This window comes from Budorcas taxicolor, chromosome 11 (assembly GCF_023091745.1).
Source record: "Budorcas taxicolor isolate Tak-1 chromosome 11, Takin1.1, whole genome shotgun sequence".
Classification (NCBI taxonomy): Eukaryota; Metazoa; Chordata; class Mammalia; order Artiodactyla; family Bovidae; genus Budorcas; species Budorcas taxicolor.
The window spans coordinates 15,258,703-15,278,931 of NC_068920.1; the positions used below are offsets into that span (position 1 = coordinate 15,258,703).

At 44.3% G+C, this 20,229-nt stretch overlaps 1 protein-coding gene across 1 annotated transcript in view; it reads right to left on the bottom strand.

Annotated features, from left to right (window-relative positions):
- Nucleotides 1–4,044: 4,044 nt before the first annotated feature.
- The window catches only part of MAK (male germ cell associated kinase), a 41,472-nt gene continuing 25,287 nt past the window's right edge, over nucleotides 4,045–20,229 (bottom strand). The window contains exons 9-14 of the mRNA XM_052649445.1: nucleotides 18,268–18,440; nucleotides 16,628–16,776; nucleotides 10,898–11,029; nucleotides 8,924–8,998; nucleotides 8,016–8,135; nucleotides 4,045–4,199 (exon numbers count right to left, since the gene is read on the bottom strand). Coding sequence (XP_052505405.1) covers nucleotides 4,045–4,199; nucleotides 8,016–8,135; nucleotides 8,924–8,998; nucleotides 10,898–11,029; nucleotides 16,628–16,776; nucleotides 18,268–18,440 — 804 coding nt within the window. The remainder of the gene's footprint in view (nucleotides 4,200–8,015; nucleotides 8,136–8,923; nucleotides 8,999–10,897; nucleotides 11,030–16,627; nucleotides 16,777–18,267; nucleotides 18,441–20,229) is intronic.

Below are 20,229 nucleotides of genomic sequence, written 5' to 3' on the forward strand. Positions count from 1 at the left end.
TCAAACCTAGTGAAAAGTTTTGGTCTCTATTTCTCTATATATATATGAACGTAGGTGTAGAAATTCTCAACAAAATATTAGCAAATCACATCCAACAATATATACAGAGAATTATATAACATGATCAAGTGGGATTTATTCTAGGTATATAAAACTGTCTCAAGCATTTGAAAATCAATTAATGTAATCTATCATATCAACAGACTAAAGAACAAAAATCTTACGATCAGTGGTCATTTTCAGTAGATGTAAAAAAAGGGATTTGACAGAATATAACACCCTTCATAATAAAACTCTCGAAAATATAGGAACATCTTCAACTTAATCAAGAAAATCTATTAAAAAAAAAACAAACCCTACAGTTAACATCTTGTTTAATAAGGCAGAACTGAATGTTTTCCTGCTAAGATCAGGATGAGGGCAAGGATGTTCACAGTCACCACTTCTGTTCAGCATTGTACTAGAAGTCCTGGCTAGTTCATTAAGACACAGGAAGGAAATTAATAGTATGCTGTAGATTGAGAAGGAAGAATAAAACTATTTTTGTTTGCAGATGACATGGTTATGTAGAAAGTTTCAAAGAAATTTTCCTGGGTGGGGGGAACGTCCGGGATTTAATTATTTAATGTTATAAGTGATTAAAACCGGTATTAGGATACAATATTAGTATAAAAAAGTCATTTGCTTCCTTGTAAACGAACAATGTACAATTCAAATTTGAAATTAAAAATTATAGAACTAAAGTAAATGGGTATAAATCCAACAAATACGTATAAGATCTATGAGGAAAATGACAATCTAATGAAAGAAGTCAAAGAAGTAACTAGAGTGACAGTTATTGTACATAAATAGGAAGGCTGAAGAGTGTCAAGATGTCAGTTCTTCCCAATTTGACCCATATTGCTTGTTCAGTGCAATCCTAATTTTAAAAACCCAGTTATGTTGTAGATACTGCCAAACTGATACCAGAAGTTTATATGGAGCAGTTCAGTTCAGTCGCTCAGTCGTGTCCGACTCTTTGTGACCCCATGAATTGCAGCACACCAGGCCTCCCTGTCCATCACCAACTCCCAGAGTTCACCCAAACTCATGTCCATCAAGTCGGTGATGCCATCCAGCCATCTCATCCTCTGTTGTCCCCTTCTCCTCCTGCCCCCAATCCCTCCCAGCATCAGGGTCTTTTCCAATGAGTCAACTCTTTGCATGATGTGGCCAGAGTATTGGAGTTGCAGCCTCAGCATCATTCCTTGCAAAGAACACCCAGGACTGATCTCCTTCGGAATGGACTGGTTGGATCTCATTGCAGTCCAAGGGACTCTCAAGAGTCTTCTCCAACACCACAGTTCAAAAGCATCAATTCTTCGGCACTCAGCGTTCTTCACAGCCCAACTCTCACATCCATACATGACTACTGGAAAAACCATAGCCTTGACTAGATGGACCTTTGTTGGCAAAGTAATGTCTCTGCTTTTTAATATGCTGTCTAGGTTGGTCATAACTTTTCTTCCAAGGAGTAAGCATCTTTTAATTTCATGGCTGCAATCACCATTTCAGTGATTTTGGAGCCCCCCAAAAATAAAGTCTGACGCTGTTTCCACTGTTTCCCCATTTATTTTCCATGAAGTGATGGGACCAGATGCCATGATCTTCGTTTTCTGAATGTTGAGCTTTCAGCCAACTTTTTCACTCTCCTCTTTCACTTTCATCAAGAGGTTTTTGAGTTCCTCTTCACTTTCTGCCATTAGGGTGGTGTCATCTGCATATCTGAGGTTACTGATCTTTCTTCCGGCAATCCTGATTCCAGCTTGTGCTTCTGGGAGTTGCAAATTAAAAACGAGATACTACTACACACTTACTAGAACACCAGAATCCAAAACACTGACAACACCAAGAGATGGTGAGGACGTGGAGCAACAGAAGTTCTCATTCACTGATGGTGGGAATGCCAAAGGGTAGAGCCACTTTGGAAGAGTTTTATTCTTACAGAATCAAACATGCAGTTCTACCGTATGATCCAGCAGTGAATCAAGTGAAGTGAAAACTGACATCCACACAAAAACGTGTACATGAATGTTTATAGCAGCTTTATTCATAATTGCCCAAACTTTGGAAACAGCCAAATGTCCTTCAGCTGGTGAATGGATAAACTATGATACAATGGGCATATAGACAATGGAATACTATTCAGTAATAAACAGAAATGAGATACCAAGCCAAGAAAAGAGTTGAGGGACTTTAAATGGATATTATGGAGCAAGAGAAGGCAATCTGAAAAGGCTATATGGTACGTAATTCCAACTGCGTGACTGTGGAAAAAGGAAAACTGGAGATAATAAAAAGATCAGTGGTTGCCAGAGGTTTGCAGGGAGGAAGGAATGGCTGGAACTAGGGATTTCTGGGGAAGTGAAACTGTTTTCTATGATACTCTACAACTTTGGTTGTTAATGTCATTGTACATGTTGTCCAAACCCACAGAATGTACAGCACAAAAACCTGAGCCCTAATGTAAACTGTGGGCTTTAGTAACAGTGAATCAATACTGGTTCTTCAGTTGTAGCAAATATGCCACACTTAGGCAAGATAGGGAGAACTGAGGAGGGGGAGATGGAGTGTATGGAAACTCTGTACTTTCTGATTAGACATTTCATAAACCTGAAACTGGTTTTTAAAAAAAGTTGACCTTAACAACAAAAACAGGCCTCAGAGTATGAGTATAAAGTTTAAAAATGTAAAGAAAACAGACTAGTTAACCATATCAATTTTAATATCTATTCACAGTTTAAAAGTTTCCCAGCAACACCAAAGAGTATTTTAGCTTTGAGATATTAAAACTACAAATATATATATATGGCCATTATCACTGATATTAATATAAATTACTCTTTAGATTTTAACATTTTCCAACAAGGTGAGTCTTCTGTACAAAAATATCATATTATCTTATAATGTGTCTTTATATAATGTCCACAAAATGATACCAAAATGCATAAGATATCAGCAGTTTGAGAACATTATTCTTTAAAAAAGAAAATCCAGTCCGTAAAACGGCAGGCTTAAATAGACCAGTTCTAAGTTCAAAATGTCAATTTTAAATACCAATTTAAAGATTAAGAAAATATGTCATAAGTGAGATCACTGCTATAGCAACCAAATGCATTTGCTCTTCAGAGCAAGTGTGACTTTCAGAGCTGAGTCAGTGATCTGTCTGCAGCAGCAGCAGCAGCAGGAATTTGCTTTGGAGAACAAGCTGGCATACTGTGGTGGGGACACAGAAAGAAAGCATCTTGAAAGGAATGAACACACTTGCTGTGAAGATGACAGAACCTTGACTTGGTTAAGCTGGCAGTCATCAAGCATTGGGTTTGATGGTCATCATTAATGTATCGGTCAAAAACAGGAGACTTTCTCTGCTATAATCAGGTGACGTAATTTTGAAATCTTTTTTAAAGAAGTATTTCTAAGAAAGACACCCTGCTCTAGGTTGGAATTATTGTTCCCAAAATTATTTCATCCCAAAAGAGGAAAATGATGAATTACCATCTTTTATAAATTACCATTGCCAAAATGGTAGAGTAGAACCTTGGTCACAAAGAACCGTAACTGACAGCCCACAGCCATCTATGTAATTGCTGTAAAAATCCAAAACAAACCTTTGAGGCCAAACGATGAAGTATTACTTGGGACAAATATAAAACACTCTAAACATCTAATTTCTGGAGGCATTTTTCTTTTTTTAAAAAAAGCTTCTTAGAGTATTTAGTATCTATTAATTTATAGATCAAATACTTAATACTTTGGCAAATAAAGTTTATTCAATACTTTTAAAGTCCTACCCGTATATCAGCATTGTGGGCGATGATGCTAAGAAAATGCATTTCATTTCTAGGAAAAAAATAAGATAGATGATTTTTGCTCTTCAGAGTACCCACTATTATATATTTCTTCCAGAACACAGTAGAAATAGACAGCTGTAGACATTTCCCAGGGTCAGGGGGACTTGCATGGACTCCATGGCGTGACGCCAAGGGGCTTCACGCTGGATTCCTACCGGTGGCCTCCATACTTGGCCACCCAGTCTGTCCTCCCATGCACGGGGGACACTGGCTGTGCACGGCTCACAATATTTAGATTCTTGGCTGTAGGATTATAAGTAGGTCCTGAAAACTGCCCCCGACCAGTTTTGGTGTTCCAGGGATATTCTGAAAGAAAGCACAATCAGAAATTAGAATTTTATTCAGATGACTATGCAAAATAAAGCAGTTCATTTTATGGGGAGAAATCTGAATTTAAAAGATTAATTCAGTGTTTCCTGAAGTTTTTTATATATATGCATATACATATATAAACACCAACAATTCTAGTGTAGAATTGTGCTGATGCCAGGTCGCATTTTCAGCAGCTTCAGAGCCATAATTTCTGGTTTATTGTTCTGACACTGCAGCTCTTCCATGTTTTGCTCACTGCAGCGCCCATCATATTTAGATAGGCAATACCATCTTGGGTGACCAAGAGCAGCTCCTTGGTTTCAGTTCAGTGGACAATACCCACAGGGTGGTTGTTCAGTCGCTACGTTGTGTCTGACTGTGACCCCATGAACGGCATCCCCAGGGAGCAGGCCAGGCTCCCCTGTCCTTCACTATCTCCCTGAGTGCTCAAATGTCCACTTAGTCGTTGATGCCATCCAACCATCTCATCCTCTGTTGCCCACTTCTCCTCTTGCCTGCAGGCTTTGCCACAGTGTTAGTATTTATATCACACTGTGGTTACATCTAAATGACACTGGAACACAGTGTCACTACAGAAAATGTATTCAGAATTGTCAGTCCTGCAAAGTCTGACTTCATGCGGTCCCATAGTAAGTTCCTCTTTAAACTTGAAAATGTGGTTTTAAGTCAAGAGACTTAAATGTTTTATCGGGCAACTGATGGATGACAACATGACCCTAAACCTTGCATCACAAGGCTCATTTTATTCATACTTAGATTTGGCTGATGAAAACTTTGTGAAACATTTTACTGTGTTAGACATTTGTTACCTGAACAATTTATAAGCTCTGATTGCTTGAACATCTCAAATGACAAAATCATTTTATAGAGAACTTTTTAACATCCTCAGTCCCTCCTTTGGCCCTTCCTTGCTTCAAACTGGCAGCCAGGTGTCAAGCTGTTCTCACTTGAAGGTCCATCTTTCTGTTTGGGATTTAAATCCCTTTTTGACACCGTGTGGTCAGTGTCATTCTTGGATTAGCCTCTGTAGGAGTCAATTTTGAAATGACTAACCATTCTGTACACTTAATACTAGCTCTGCTTTATTTATTTGCATGGTTTTCCCATTTTTTTCTTACATTTTTACTGTAGAATCGGGAGTGTAGGAGGAACTCATGGGGGCAGGTGGGTCCTGACGTGCTGCTAACCTTGGCTCAAGGGAACATAGCCTTGAGTGAGGTGCCATCCTGGTGACGGTCACCTGGGGGGTTGGTGGTTTGATCGGGACAGGGAGGCCAGGAGCTCTTTCCTGGTTTAACAGGTCATTTCATCCCACACTTAGTGGGTTTAAAGTTCTCAGAGGCAATACAAAGCTCCCTAACAAAGACAGGGACAATGTCTAGAAGGGCCAGTCAACTGTGCCTGTTTTCTAGAAACCACCCTTTAGTTATAACCCACTGGGATACAGACCAGCATCAGTGTGATAAATTAGCGCCCTCACATCTGAAGACCCCAACTGAGCAGAATGGTACCACGGGCGGGCGGAGGAGAGGGCACTTGGGAGGAGGCCCCCGGTAGCTCAGAGAAGGGGAAAGGGAACCCATTCCTAAGTTACCAGTAGGCGAGAAGCGAGGGCCCAGGGAATAACACCCAGAGCAGCTTTGTCTCCCCATCGGGACTTGTGGCTAAGTCCTAAACGCATTTGAAGGAGACTGCTCAGGCCAGTATCCGTAAAACCTTCTTTCAAAAGGGGATCATTTGGCCAGTGAGGCAGGAGCATTTCCTGAGAAGTAACTTTTAGGACTCCAGCCCCCCGGGGTTGAAGAACCTGGTAGCCCACCCTGCACCACCCCTAGAGCGGAGCTGAGAGCCCGCGGATGCTGGCTGTGCATTTGTTTTAAAACCTGCATGTATCCTCTCAGGGGCATTTAACCTCTTGCCCGAAAACAAGGAGTTCCTTGTTGGCCAAAGGAAAAGGTGTTTGCCTCTAGTTAAGAACGTGATCCGTAACTTTTAGCGAGACACAAAACCTCTGTGCAGTGGAGCGCCGCAGAGGCGCTGGGAGAATTCAGTGAGTTCCATGCCTCGGTGCAGGCGGTGTCTGAAGCGGGTCCCTGCTCCAAGTCCCTGTGGCTGTCAGAGCAGCGGACAGGGAGGTACAAGGGGGCTCGGGATGAGAGACGACCTGGCAAGGGAGGTGGCGGCTAATCTGACGTTTCTTCTCCAAACTCGAGGGTGAGGACTAGAGCAGAGAGGGAGGCCAAGAGATGGGGAAATAGTCAAGTAAATACGGTAATGACCTGGTTTTATTCTCTTGTGGGAAACTGTCACACCAGTGGGAGGGCTGGAAGACATCTCTTCCAGAACAGTGTTTTCCTAAGGATTTGCATTGACCACTTGAGAATGGTTAATATTTACTTCTTTTTTTTTACCTTTCCTCCTATCACGATCTGTAGGAAAATCTGATAAGCAGAGTAAATGGAAGAGATGAAAAGTTATGAGAGAGCATTTTACTTTAAAAAAAAAAAATGAAACCAGGAATATGCATGCTAATCTGACAGGATAATTAATATATAAAGGCCTCCAATCTCTTATAAAAAATATGTTCAAAAATACTCACTTTTACTTTCTAAGGTACTCAGAATAATTTTGAGACATTATGATTTTCTGTCTTCATATTAAAAAGTGCTAGCAAGTTGTGGCTAATGACTCGTGATAAGGCTGGCTTAAAATATTTGAGGCTTTATAAAAAGTATTGCTGTATAAAATTACTTTTATATTTTGTTCCAGCAGAGAAATCCTGAAGCAATTCTTTTTATAGATAAGTTAACTGAATACTCCTTAAGCACTTATACTGTGGTAAGACGTAAAATATGAAAGTCCAGTGGTTTTTACAATTTTAACTCCAAGAGTGTGAACTTTAAAGACTGGTGACTCTAACCAGGAGTTCTAATATAAGATCCTGGCTGGGAGAAGACTTTTGAAGTCAACTCATAAAAATTAAACTGTAACTTGGTACCTTATCAAGCTTGAAGTTATCTGCCTCAGTGTTTATTTTAGGTGCTTTAATCAGGCAGGATATCTATTTTAGACTGAAATAATGTAGACAACATTCATGGTCAAATCTTGTCAACCCAAGTTCAGAATCCTCATCTCTGTTTCAAGAGCATCCCCCTGAATGTGGCTGTTGCACGCCATACCACTGCAGAGTAGTGACCTAACTAGTCCTTACATCAGAGGGTGGGGAAGGAGACTTCACCACCTACTATACTGCAAGGCAAGTGCCAGCGAGAGTTCTGCGGTTTAGTTCTAAAACCTAAGATGAACCTGCAGAAGAGCCGCCCATTAACTGACACGTAGCGGAGCCTCAGCATCTCTCACGATTTTGCTCAGTGCCGGGTACCAGGCAGGGAGCTCTGAGAGATTCATCGTCTCACATCTCATCGTGCAGCACAGCACTCGCTATGGACTTAGACGAACAGGGTCAGTCCCAGCTCTGCCGTTTACGAGCTGAGTGACCCTCAGTGAGCCTCTCACAATGCCAGCTTCCTCATCTGTAAAAGGTGGGCCTGATGAGGTCGTTGGGACAATTCAGTGGCAACATCCTTGTGTAAGTGACTCCTGTCATTAGACTCATCAAACCATATCTTTGGAAGGAAAACGGGACATTTTGCCAAAAGCAGTTAGAACTGTATGTAGTTAATAGATGAGACTAATTCAGAAGTCTTCACTCAGGAAAAGCGACTACAGTCTTTGGACGCTCCATTCTCATCAGAATTCTCAAAAACTGGTATCTGAAGTTGCTCTTACCTGAAGCTGTTGCACCAAGCGGTGCTAAGTGTATCCTCTGGCCAGCTGACCCCACTTCTTTTTTGAAAAAGGAAGGAATATATCCTGACTGATTGTAAGGAGCATAACTTCCAAGATTTCCTAGTGATGTATCATAAAGTTTCAGAGTCAAAAGGTTAATACTTTAAAGCACCAGAGAGTAACTTTGATTAAACCACTACTAATGCTAAATTCTACTTGAAGGGCATCCTCTATATTTCATGCAAGGTACTACGAGCTTACAGGCACTCACTCCCGATCAGTCCGCATAACAACCCCCTTAGAGGCGTGTTACCCACGCCTGACCTGGCCAAGTTCTCACAGCAAGTGATCAAGATCAAACGTGAACCCAAAAGGTCACCCTGAACGCCCCTGGGCTTGTGTGACTCCAGTTCGTGACCTGAGAGTGGGTTTCCTCCCAGGAAGCCCCCGTCCCTCTGGGCACTTCATCATCTTGTGGAATCACCCTGACAAATGCACCTGTCCTCATAGGGGTTGTTGTTCGGACTGAGCGAGGTGGATCCGGAGCGCTTAGCACAGGACCTGCTGTCCACGTAGTCAGCCGTTACCACCCTCCATCGCTATCAGTGAAAATACTCTCAGTTATTTGCAGCAGATTTGCCTGATTTCTATAGCTTGTCATAATTTAAGAAGACAAGCATAGAGCTTTCTCGAGGGCAAGTCACGCTCAGAAGCCCAATGACGGAAGAAGGAGGCCGCTCGCGGTGTGGATGCTCGCGTCTCTCCTAGTGCTGATCTGACCCCTGGAAGCAGGTGCCCTTGGCCGTCACAGGGCCCGCTTACGACAGGTTTGGGATAGATGTTGAGAGGCACATTGGACAGGAGATTCAGAGGACACGCTGTACCCATCTACCATGCCCAGAAATTACCTTGTGGGTCCTCTAATTTTTCAGGGAAACTTTCATTGCATGATAGCTTTTCAATGGGTTTGATTATGCTTTCTTCTAAAGGCAGACAGAAGGAAAGAATGAACAAGAAGGAGACTGTTAACAGGAAAAGCAGAGGAAAAAATGGATTCCATGATTAGTGAAAAGATCCATAGAGAAACCTTAAAAGGAGAATATGTTTTCTGTGCAGTCACCGCTTTCATTTGCTGGCGATCATCTATTCCCCTGAGGCTCAAAGCTGTGGGGCTGTCGTTTGACTGTATTCAACCAGTCGGCCCACCAAATACTATTTTTAAGTAACAGAAAAAACGAAGCAAATCACAGTGCTGCGGTGTCGGACATCTCAGCACTGTTAGCTGGATAAGTTGAGTCTCCACAGCATGGAGAAAGCTTGTGAGCTATCCAGAGTGTGTGAAGGCACTCAGAACTCCTCAGCTGCTACAACAGTGCCCCTCACCCTCTTGATCCAATGCCACCTACATTTCCTTTCTAAAAAAGAGCTCACTTTCAGCTGCTATCTAAAATGTTTCATCATAAGTCTTAGCAATGCCAAAGGATGTACCTTCTGGCATAGTGTGATTATAGACATTTAAAAATAAACTATTACATCTCTTAAATACAACCAATGGAATCTAAATACCATAGTGATTTTACCCTCACCAATACTGACTTAAGAAATATGTGACCACAGTCCTTTGTGGCAGGTAGAGAATTTCACATGAATCTCTCTTCTCTCTAAAATTTTATTTTTATTCATAGGTCAACTCATTTTATCCAAACATAATGTTAGATTTAAAAGTCTTTAACCAGTCAAAAATATGTATAGATTAAAACTTTAAAAAAGGGTCTTGTAACCAACCATAAGTATATTAAAATACTTTTTTCTGTATTAGAATGATTCATTGTATATAATTAATCGAAAAGGTGCATATTATAAAACTTGATTATTAAAAATGAAAGGCTGGATTTCTTTTGAAATTCATCTCTTAATGAGAAAGATAGAACCTTACACAAGTGGTTCATGTATCCATAAATAAATACAGCATGCTCAGTCATGTCTGACTCCATGGACTATAGCCCGCCAGGCTCCTCTGGCCATGGGATCTCCCAGGCAAGAATACTGGAGTGGGTTGTCATGCTCTCCTCCAGGGGATCTTCCCAACCCAGAGATTGAACTCCCATCTCCTGCATTGCAGATGGATTCTTTACTGCTGAGCCACCAGGGAATCCCAAATAAATATTATTTATTGCTAAAATCAGAATTCAGCTTCAATTTTTTTTTTTAAGGTGGGAAGTAACAAGAAATCTCTAGAAATCTCATAAATGCATAGTAGGAAATGAGAGGTGTTTAGTTACGGCTTTATGACTGTAGTCTTTGAACTCTGTTCAGAGTTATCAAATATCACGCAGTGATCTCATAGAAAATGATCTAAAATTTTTTAAAATTTTATGCTGGAGTACAGTGGAGCTAATACAATACTGTATTAGTTTTAAGAATGATTTTTAATTATCATTCAGCTGTAACTCGGGTTCACCTTCCATTCTTTTACAAGAACTGGAAACCACTTGACTTAAAAAGAATCTGTCCCCCAGTCATCAGAGGGACTCACTGTCTCAACACTGACACCAAGACATCAAATTAGCCCTTTGACTGGCACCCCAGATATTTTCACACTTGAGTGGTGGGTGTGAGAGTGGTGACAAGTCTTTTCTTTTGTAAAACAGGAGAAAAGAGACCCCTGCTCAGGCAGATCCGTTTTAGGAAAGGACCCACAGAGAAGTTAAGATCTAGCAAGTGATTTCCTGAAAACTCTCTGTGCTGAGGACCAGCTGGAAACCCTCCTTTGCCCCCAAAGGCATCTTGGTTGGAAGAAGGCAGCCACAGTACATTTAAAAGTAAAAATCTGCAGAAGGAGAACAACGTAAATTCATACTTTGGATGCAGTCTTGCTTTACCTGCGTTATTCCTTCTGAAAGCAAGTTCTGCCCCCAAGGATCCCAGTGACTTAGGAAACAACTGGTTGTTCCAGACATATGGGTTCATATCCTTTCCACTGGCAACCAGGGACACGTTCTTGGGGTTTACACCTTAGAAAGACAAAACAGTCATTTCAGAGGTTAGAATGTGATCGTAAACTTGAAGGGAAAATAAACATTAAAACTAAGACTAGAAATAACTTGGGGGAATGGAAATAAATTTTGGCTGTAGGATAGCAAATACTTGCTATATGGACCCTGACACCTTCCTAACCCTCAATACAATAACCTAGAATCCTCACAGTGTCTTTTAGAAATGTAAATTGTTTTTTTTTAATGCAAATAATAATAAACATTGGACATTTCCTGCTAAATGTTTTGTAAAAACTGAGATGGCACAAAAATCTTCTTCCAAAAGACATTTCCATGTCACTCACTCATTTGCAGTGTGCGATCTATGCCAGACCCTTCTTGGTTGGGTTCAAGCTGGGAAAACATGCTGGATTCAGCTGGAAAAACAGACATGTGGCCAAGAACCCAGGGGAACTGAGAAGCTGGGAAGTTCACGTAAAGATTCATCTGGCAAGCTTATTTGCATGTCAGATACAGTAAAATCTCAACAATTTATTTATGATTTTCCAAAATCTGGGAAAGGTGGAGTCAGCCTTCGTTACCCAGTGGTCAGAGGGTATTGGTTTAATATGTTTTAAAGAGATTTGAACACTTCCTGAACTTATTGTCTTTTTACTGATAAATAAATTTGGTTCAGTTTAGGAGACACCAGAGACATCACACTGTCTAAGCCTCTGGGTCATACATGTAGGGTTCTCTACCACTAATGTGGCGAGTCAGAAACTGTCCCCAGGTGATATAGGCTCTGGCTTGTCACAAACTGAGCTTCTTGGCAAGGTCTCATGTTTCTGAGACATATAATATCCCTTGTTTTAAAGCCAGAAACACGCCTGGTGGTTCTGACTTGAGCCTCAAGGTTACTTATCATCAGTTCTCTAAGGATACACTCCATCAGGTAAATCATTTCCCTTTATTATAGGATGTAGCTCCTTACGGATTTTGGTTTCTAATAAAATACCTACAAATAGAACTACAGTAAGCAATTACCCAACAATAAAGAAGGTGCACCAAGTAGCAATTACTCAGGTTAAAAACATCTTTAAATATTTACCCACAAAGAAGGTATCAGGTCAGGGGGAAAAACTACAAATCTATCAAGGTGAACATTTTTTATAGTTCAACAAAGAATGGGCCCTGAATAGTCATTTTAATACAATTAGCCTTGCGATACTCCGAGTTCTTAAAAGTACATACATACTTCACTATTGAAGGTAACTGCTTCAATTCTTTGTCTTTTTAAAGATTTCTGTTTTCTTGGAAATAGACAAAATGTAGAATTTTAAAGCATGTATTAATTTACAGGCTTTTCTAGACCACCTTAAACTGAACGGTCTTAAAGAGAGGCAGAAATCACTCTACTATCATCCCTCCCCTCAAAGGAAATTACAAAGTCAGTTAGCAAATATTTACTGAGCACCTCCCACGTGCCAGGCAGTGTGTGTGGCACTGGGGAAAAGTCGTGAACAGAGCACACCCGTCTCTGCCCTTGTGGCTCTTACAGTCTGCTGCTGCTGCTGCTACGTCGCTTCAGTCGTGTCCAACTCTGTGCAACCCCATAGACGGCAGCCCACCAGGCTCCCCCATCCCTGGGGTTCTCCAGGCAAGAACACTGGAGTGGGTTGCCATTTCCTTTTCCAATGCATGAAAGTGAAAGGTGAAAGTGAGGTCGCTCAGTCGTGTCTGACTCTTAGTGACCCCATGGACTGCAGTCTACCAGGCTCCTCCATCCATGAGATTTTTTAGGCAAGAGTCCTGGAGTAGGGTGCCATTGCCTTCTCCGCTTACAATCTACTCTGATAAAAAGGGAGACATCAACATCTGTAGAGAAGCAATTAGCAGTGTGGGGATTATTTAGAAGAATCTCATGCCGAGGGGGCAAAAAAAAACAGAAGCAACTAAGCCAGTCTTTCTTTTAAAAGGTACTTTAAAGCTGAATGTGAATCAAGCTGGGGACTTGGTAGTGGGTAGGGAGGTGTGTTTCTGGAAGGGAAAGAACCTGGAGCCAATCGCAAGGATGGAGGGGGGTGGGGGGAATGGGACGTGGCCTGAATGGGGCTGGATCGAGGGGCGAGTGGGCAGCAGATCCCAGAATTCGTGTCTTGCTAAGAAACTGAAAATACAGTTGGGAGGGGCACACACAGAAATGACACAGGACGCTGGATTCTCCAGGGGGAAGGAAGGACTGTATGTGATGAAACTCGAGAAGGATCCACCAGAGCCGGGTTTCAAAAGTGCCAGAACCAGGAATGAGACCAGAGGGCGTTGCGGAGATGGTTAGCACGTCCTCCATACATTCTATTGGCAACAACTACCTTGAGATCATTAAGGACCTAAGGCTTACAGGGTGAGCTGATGACCGCAGTCCCACTGTAAGTAACAAAACCCAACCTCAGAGTCGCGCTCCAGTACACAGCCAGTCAGCAGCAGGTTGGTAACTAAGACTCTCGCGTCTCTCTCCCTGAAGGCCAGTGTCACAGATCTGCCAGTCCTTGTAGTATAATGTCATGCTGCCCTGAAATTACATGGCACATTTCGGGAGCTCCCATCATCCTGAAGGTTGATGCTTAATAAGACCTTAATACTTGGCTTTATGGTTGGGGAAAAAAAAAGGCGGGGCCCAAAGGTAATATTCTCTGTTATTCCTGAAGATATTCAGTGAGTAACTATGCACCATAAATGAATGTCAAAGATCACTTCTTTATGTATCTGTTCTCTGCTGGCTCACAGTAAGTGCTCAATAAAGGTTTGTCCAAGTGACTGAGCAGAGCTCAATTCTAGTTTCAATTCTCACCCAGCTCTAGAGGGGCCGTCTTTGAGACAGAATGTGTCAGAACAGGGTACAGTAAGGCTCAGGTGTAGCATTTTAATTTTGAGTGTTTCTTCAGTTCAGTTCAGTCGCTCAGTCGTGTCTGACTCTTTGCGACCCCATGAATCGCAGCACGCCAGGGCTCCCTGTCCTTCACCAACTCCCGGAGTTCACTCAGACTCACGTCCATCGAGTCAGTGATGCCATCCAGCCATCTCATCCTCTGTCGTCCCCTTCTCCTCCTGCCCCCAATCCCTCCCAGCATCAGGGTCTTTTCCAATGAGTCAACTCTTCGCATGAGGTGGCCAAAGTATTGGAGTTTCAGCTGTAGCATCAGTCCTTCCAATGAATACCCAGGACTGATCTCCTTCAGGATGGACTGGTTGGATCTCCTTGCAGTCCAAGGGACTCTCAAGAGTCTTCTCCAACACCACAGTTCAAAAGCATCAGTTCTTCAGCGCTCAGCTTTCTTCACAGTCCGACTCTCACATTCATACATGACTACTAGAAAAACCATAGCTTCAGCTAGATGGACCTTTGTTGGCAAAGTTATGTCTCTGCTTTTTAATATGCTGTCTAGGTTGGTCATAACTTTCCTTCCAAGGAGTAAGCGTCTTTTAATTTCATGGCTGCAGTCACCATCTGCAGTGATTTTGGAGCCCCCCAAAATAAAGTCTGACACTGTTCCCACTCTTTCCCCATCTATTTCCCATGAAGTGATGGGACCAGATGCCATGATCTTCATTTTCTGAATGTTGAGCTTTAAGCCAACTTTTTCACTCTCCTCTTTCACTTTCATCAAGAGGCTTTTTAGCTCCTCTTCACTTTCTGCCATAAGGGTGGTGTCATCTGCATATCTGAGGTGATTGATATTTCTCCCGGCAATCTTGATTCCAGCTTGTGTTTCCTCCAGCCCAGCATTTCTCATGATGTACTCTGCATATAAGCTAAATAAGCAGGGTGACAATATACAGCCTTGATGTACTCCTTTTCCTATTTGGAACCAGTTTGTTCTTCCATGTCCAGTTCTAACTGTTGCTTCCTGACCTGCATACAGGTTTCTCAAGAGGCAAGTCAGGTGGTCTGGTATTCCCATCTCTCTCAGAATTTCCCACAGTTTATTGTGATCCACACAGTCAAAGGCTTTGGCATAGTCAATAAAGCAGAAATAGATGTTTTTCTGGAACTCTCTTGCTTTGTCCATGGTCCAGCAGATGTTGGCAATTTGATCTCTGGTTCCTCTGCCTTTTCTAAAACCAGCGTGAACATCTGGTTTACATATTGCTGAAGCCTGGCTTGGAGAATTTTGAGCATTACTTTACTGGTGTGTGAGATGAGTGCAATTGTGCAGTAGTTTGAGCACTCTTTGGCATTGCCTTTCTTTGGGATTAGAATGAAAACTGACCTTTTCCAGTCCTGTGGCCACTGCTGAGTTTTCCAAGTTTGCTGGCATATTGAGTGCAGCACTTTCACAGCATCATCTTTCAGCATTTGAAATAGCTCCACTGGAATTCCATCACCTCCGCTAGCTTTGTTAGTAGTGATGCTTCCTAAGGCCCACTTGACTTCACATTCCAGGAGGTCTGGCTCTAGGTGAGTGAGCGCACCATCGTGATTATCTGGGTTTCTTAGGCTTCAATTTACAACCATGCTTCTGACCCAGAGTAAGCAGAATTGGTTAGAGCTTTCTGGTTAAAAAGGAAGCAATCGGACAGGTCTCAGATACCCTGAAATAACTTGAAAACTACATTAGGAAACAAGCAGAACTGGGAAAAGGGTGTTTTGGATCCATTTATCCTCTGCCCTGGTGGCTCAGACGCTAAAGAATCTCCCTGCAACGCAGGAGACCTGGGTTTGATTCCCCAGTTCAGGAAGATCCCCTGGAGAACGAAATGGCAACCCACTCCAGTATTCTTTCCTGGAGAATCCCATGGACAGAGGAGCCTGGTGGGCTACAGTCCACAGGGTCGCAGAGTCGGAGATGACGGCCACTGATACTATCCTCTGCTGAAACTTTTACAATCGCCTTTCCCACCACCAGAGGGCGAACTTCTATAGATAACAATCACTGATTTTATTTCAGCGAGGTGGATTCAGTTAAAAAAAAAAATGTCCCCCAGGAATCTGTGTTCTGAAAACTTTGTTACACCCCTGCTCTTGCAGTCAGAACAGAACCTCCTTATGGTTTCAACACCAAAACTGACACTGACTGGGGCCTTTGCACCTTTCCAAAGTGCACCCTTTCTTATGGTCTTAATTCCCGCTCCTCTCACTGTGGTCCTAAGGACTTCAGTCCCAGAACAAGTCATCGCCTTCTCTACCCAGATAGGGGCAGCAGCCCCGCGACCAGTCCCCTGACTCTTTTTGAGCCCCTAAGCGTGGTCTACCTAGCAGCTAGATGATCTTTTAAAAGCACACATCAGATTGTTTAGGGAACATATATAAATTCTATCTCTAAAAAAAAAAAAAAACTTGTAATGGAACTGCAGAATTGTCTGAATAAAGTTTCGCGTTTACTGAAGGCACAGCTTTGGTGGGGAGGGTGGTGTTTTCTCTAGCACACTCATCATCCTGATTTGTGCCTCCCAGGGGTTTCTTGAGCCCATTTCACAGAGGCAGAAGGTCCGGAACAGTGCCTGGTGACAGGCTGGGCCAGCGGAAGGCTGCAACGGCAGGTTACGGGCGCCCTTTCGTCAAAGACTCAGAGACGCTGGAGCATGACCTGCTAACGTGCTTTTGCCACCAGGAAACATTTTATGGTCTCTACTTACCAGGAAGGTATCTTGATTGTTTCAAATAGTACTGTTTGGCCGTGGAAGCAGCTGACAGTTCCGAATCCGATTTCAGGGTAACAGCAGCAGGTAAGCTCTTGTTTTCCCTCGTTGAGTAGCTGGAGCCCGCGGGCACCGACTCTGGAAGCCTCGAAAGTCAACATGAAGGGATGTCACCGGATGAAGAACAGCAAGGTGATGCCGCTTGGTGCTCCCCCACCCTCTGCACACCTTTTCAGACCTGCCAGTGGTTTCCATCAGCGTCCTTTGGCCGTTAAGACACCCCTGAGTGTCAACTCCGGCTGAGCGGAGACCCAGCAGTGCACAGAAATCGTTCCCAATACTGGACAGCATGCAGCACAAAGATTTTAGAACTAAGCAGCAATTGCCCTGTGTACAGTGCATTTCCGTTTTTTGTTTTGTTTTGTTTTGTTTTTGTCTACACCTGCGGCAGCTGTGGGTTCAGGATGTGGCAAGATGTTGTGTTGAAAGGGGAGAGACTCTCAGCCGTGTCCACCTGTCTACTCCGGGGGTGCGGCCCCACGAGGGTGTTGGGACACGCTTTGGGCTGGGCTAAGGAGGGCTGCAGTGGGAAGAAGGGCTAGGAGAGATCCCAGACGAAACTTCCGGCGAGCCTAATGCCCTGCAGGGAAATAACGCGTTTGCAAGACATGCAGGGTCCCAGGAGAAGGGACCCACGCTGCCCGCCGCGTCCGCCTCCTCCAGCCCCAGTTCGGTGCCAGAATGCAGGCCTTCTGTGTGCCGGCCTGGCTCTGACTAGCGCAGAGGCCATTTTCTCCGAGCAGCGGCCATCGCTGCCAGAGGAGATGGCTGTGATTTGGGGGTTTTTTTGCTGCCTGTTGCTCTGAGTGTGGCCCTTCACCACAACCTTCTCCCTGCTCCTCTGCGGAGGCCTGGCCACACTGGCCGCTCTTGTCACCTGTCTGACCCCAGGCCTCCGTGCTCACCCCTGGGAGATCCCTACTCACCCACTCGACCCCCTGAGAGATGGGACACTGGGGTGACTGGCCCTCTCTGAACCACTGGCCACAGCTTTGGGGGTGGCCCTGAACACAGGGAGACCCTTCATGAGAAACAGCCTACTGGAGGTTCAAGAGGGAGGGGACACACGTATTCATGTTGATATCGGGCAGAAACCATCACGATATTGTACAGTAATTATCTTCCAATTAAAAATTTAAAAAGAGACTGCTAGAGATATCAAGCTTTCAAGAAAAGTCCAGAAAACGAGCAAAAATGTTCAGAGCAGCAAGCAACTGATCCACTCTGAACACCACCGGCAGAGGAAACCGTGACCTTTATAGGTTGTGCTTGGCTTTTTGCAGAGGTGTGTGGGCTTCAAAGGGCAGTAATGGTGGATCATAATTCAGAGGGGCACACTCAATGCTGAATGTGATAACCCCGCACCCCACACCCTCAGCCAGTGATCCTGAGACTCGTTCCTGTGCGCAGTCAGGGGTCTAAACTTCCCCAGAGGGAAGCGCAGAGATCTGGGTTTGAGAGAAGAAAACACCACCAAGCTACTTCTTACCTTTTGCCATCTACACTCATTTGCGCTTAATGAGTAGAGTCAAGTTGACGCGGGCTGAAAATATAGGTTCACGTGAGACATCCCTTACCGAAACGGAGACTCCTTTCTCCTCGTCTCCTTGGACAAGCCCATGCTTGGCTTCTTGGAATGGGAGGCTCCAAAGTCACCGTCCTCCAGGTCTGCCCAGCCGTCTCCAGCCTTGAACACGGCCTGGCCCCAGCGCCTCCGGGCGCCTTTGTGGCCCAAGGCGCCGCCCGGCTTCTGTGGTGGGAAAGCAGCATCGCCGTCTTTAATCGGGGGCCGAGGGCCTACTGTGTGCAGGCTGTCACATTCGGTGCTGCCTGTCCCCGTCCTCAAGGGGCTTTCCACAGAGTTAAGGAGACACACGGGTACACAGTGTTTTAAGATGCTGACAGAGACAGCGCAGGTTAAAACATGTGATAGGATGTTGAGAAAGATCTCTGTGAACCTGGGTTGCGGGAGGCTTGAGTACTTAGGTTCAGAGCTGAGTCTTTGTTGACGTGTCATCTAGAAAACTGCCGTGGGTGGCTTTTTGGGCAAATGACCTAATTTTTCAAAGCCTTAGTTTCCTTCCCCTTAAACGGTGGTGGGGGCGGGGGTGGAGAGGGGGATACAGTGTTTATATCTTAGTGTTTTGGGATTTGATACTAAAATATATCAAAAGTTTTTAGCAGAGGCCCTTGGGATTTGATACTAAAATATATCAAAAGTTTTATGGGCTTCCCTGGTGGCTCAGCTGGTTAAGAATCCGCCTGCAATACGGGAGACCTGGGTTTGATCCCTGGTGTGGGGAAGATCCCCTGGAGAAAAGAAAGGCTACCCACTCCAGCATTCTGGCCTGGAGAATTCCATGGACTGTATAGTCCATGGGGTCACAAAGAGTTGGACACGACTGAGTTACTTTCACTTTCTTGCACGTAAGTGTGACTGTATTAGGTATGTTAGGTGTTGTTGCTGTTGTTGTTATTCTACCGTTTGGAGAAGGAAATGGATGAAGTATGTCTCTTTAATAGAGAAGTGTCAGTGGGTGTGCGGGGAGAAAAGGTAGACGGAGTCGAGTGGAGTGGATGTACTGCGCTGTTGGAGAACGAGGCTGTAAAGACAGACGGGTGCTCTGTGATGCAGGGCCTTCCATGAATCCCTAAGACGTGGCAGCTGTCCTCTGGGCCGTGGAGAACGCTAAAAAAGTGATGTGATAAAGGCCCCCTTTGGGAAAGGTCAGGCTCCTCAGAGAGGAGGCCTTTGCAGCTAGAGTGGCATGCAGTGACAAGGACAGCGGATTCGTCGTGGCTGGAATGCTCAAGAAAGCGCACGCTTCTGTTAACAAGGAATAAAAGGTCTGGACTCAGTGTCTCTCTGAACAGAGGTCAAGGTGAGTGTGGCAGACACTGCTGGTTGCCCCCTCAGTAGCCACCCTCCTCTGTCTCCTTACTAGGATTCTCTTCTGGGTGGCAGTCTGCCCATGTTAAATACCTAAAAAAAAAAAAAAAAAAATCCAGCCTCCCTCGCAGCTCTGTGTACCCAGGGGACACGACCTAGCCAGTGAGATGAAGTGCCCATCTGTTGGGAGGGGATCCCAGGAGGACCAGTGTTAGGCTCTGCCGGTGGCGTGCTCCTGTGTGTTTCACTCTTCCCTTTGGGGACGGCAGACGCAACCCCAGGGAGCAGCAGCCATCTGTGGGACCGGGAGCCTCCCGCTAAGCGTGGTGGTGGGGACGGGGAGACAGGGCAGTCCGGTGCCCTTTACAAGTGGCACCAGCCCTGGCTGGCCCACCACCCACCTTCTTGCTATCAGAGAAAAACAGCCCTCCTGGTTTAAGCCACAAGGGGTCAGGTTCTGTCTTAAGTCACCGAGTGTGATCCTACAGGACACAGAGAAGGAGAGGCAGGCATGACTTCACAGTGTGAGCCCAGCTGTCTCAGAGGGGTGGCTCCGTTAATAAGGAATGAGGAAGAAGACCTAGGCTGGGGCAGACAATGAGGCGGTTTTATTCAGATTGACGTGGGTGTTCTGGGGCTCATGGAAACT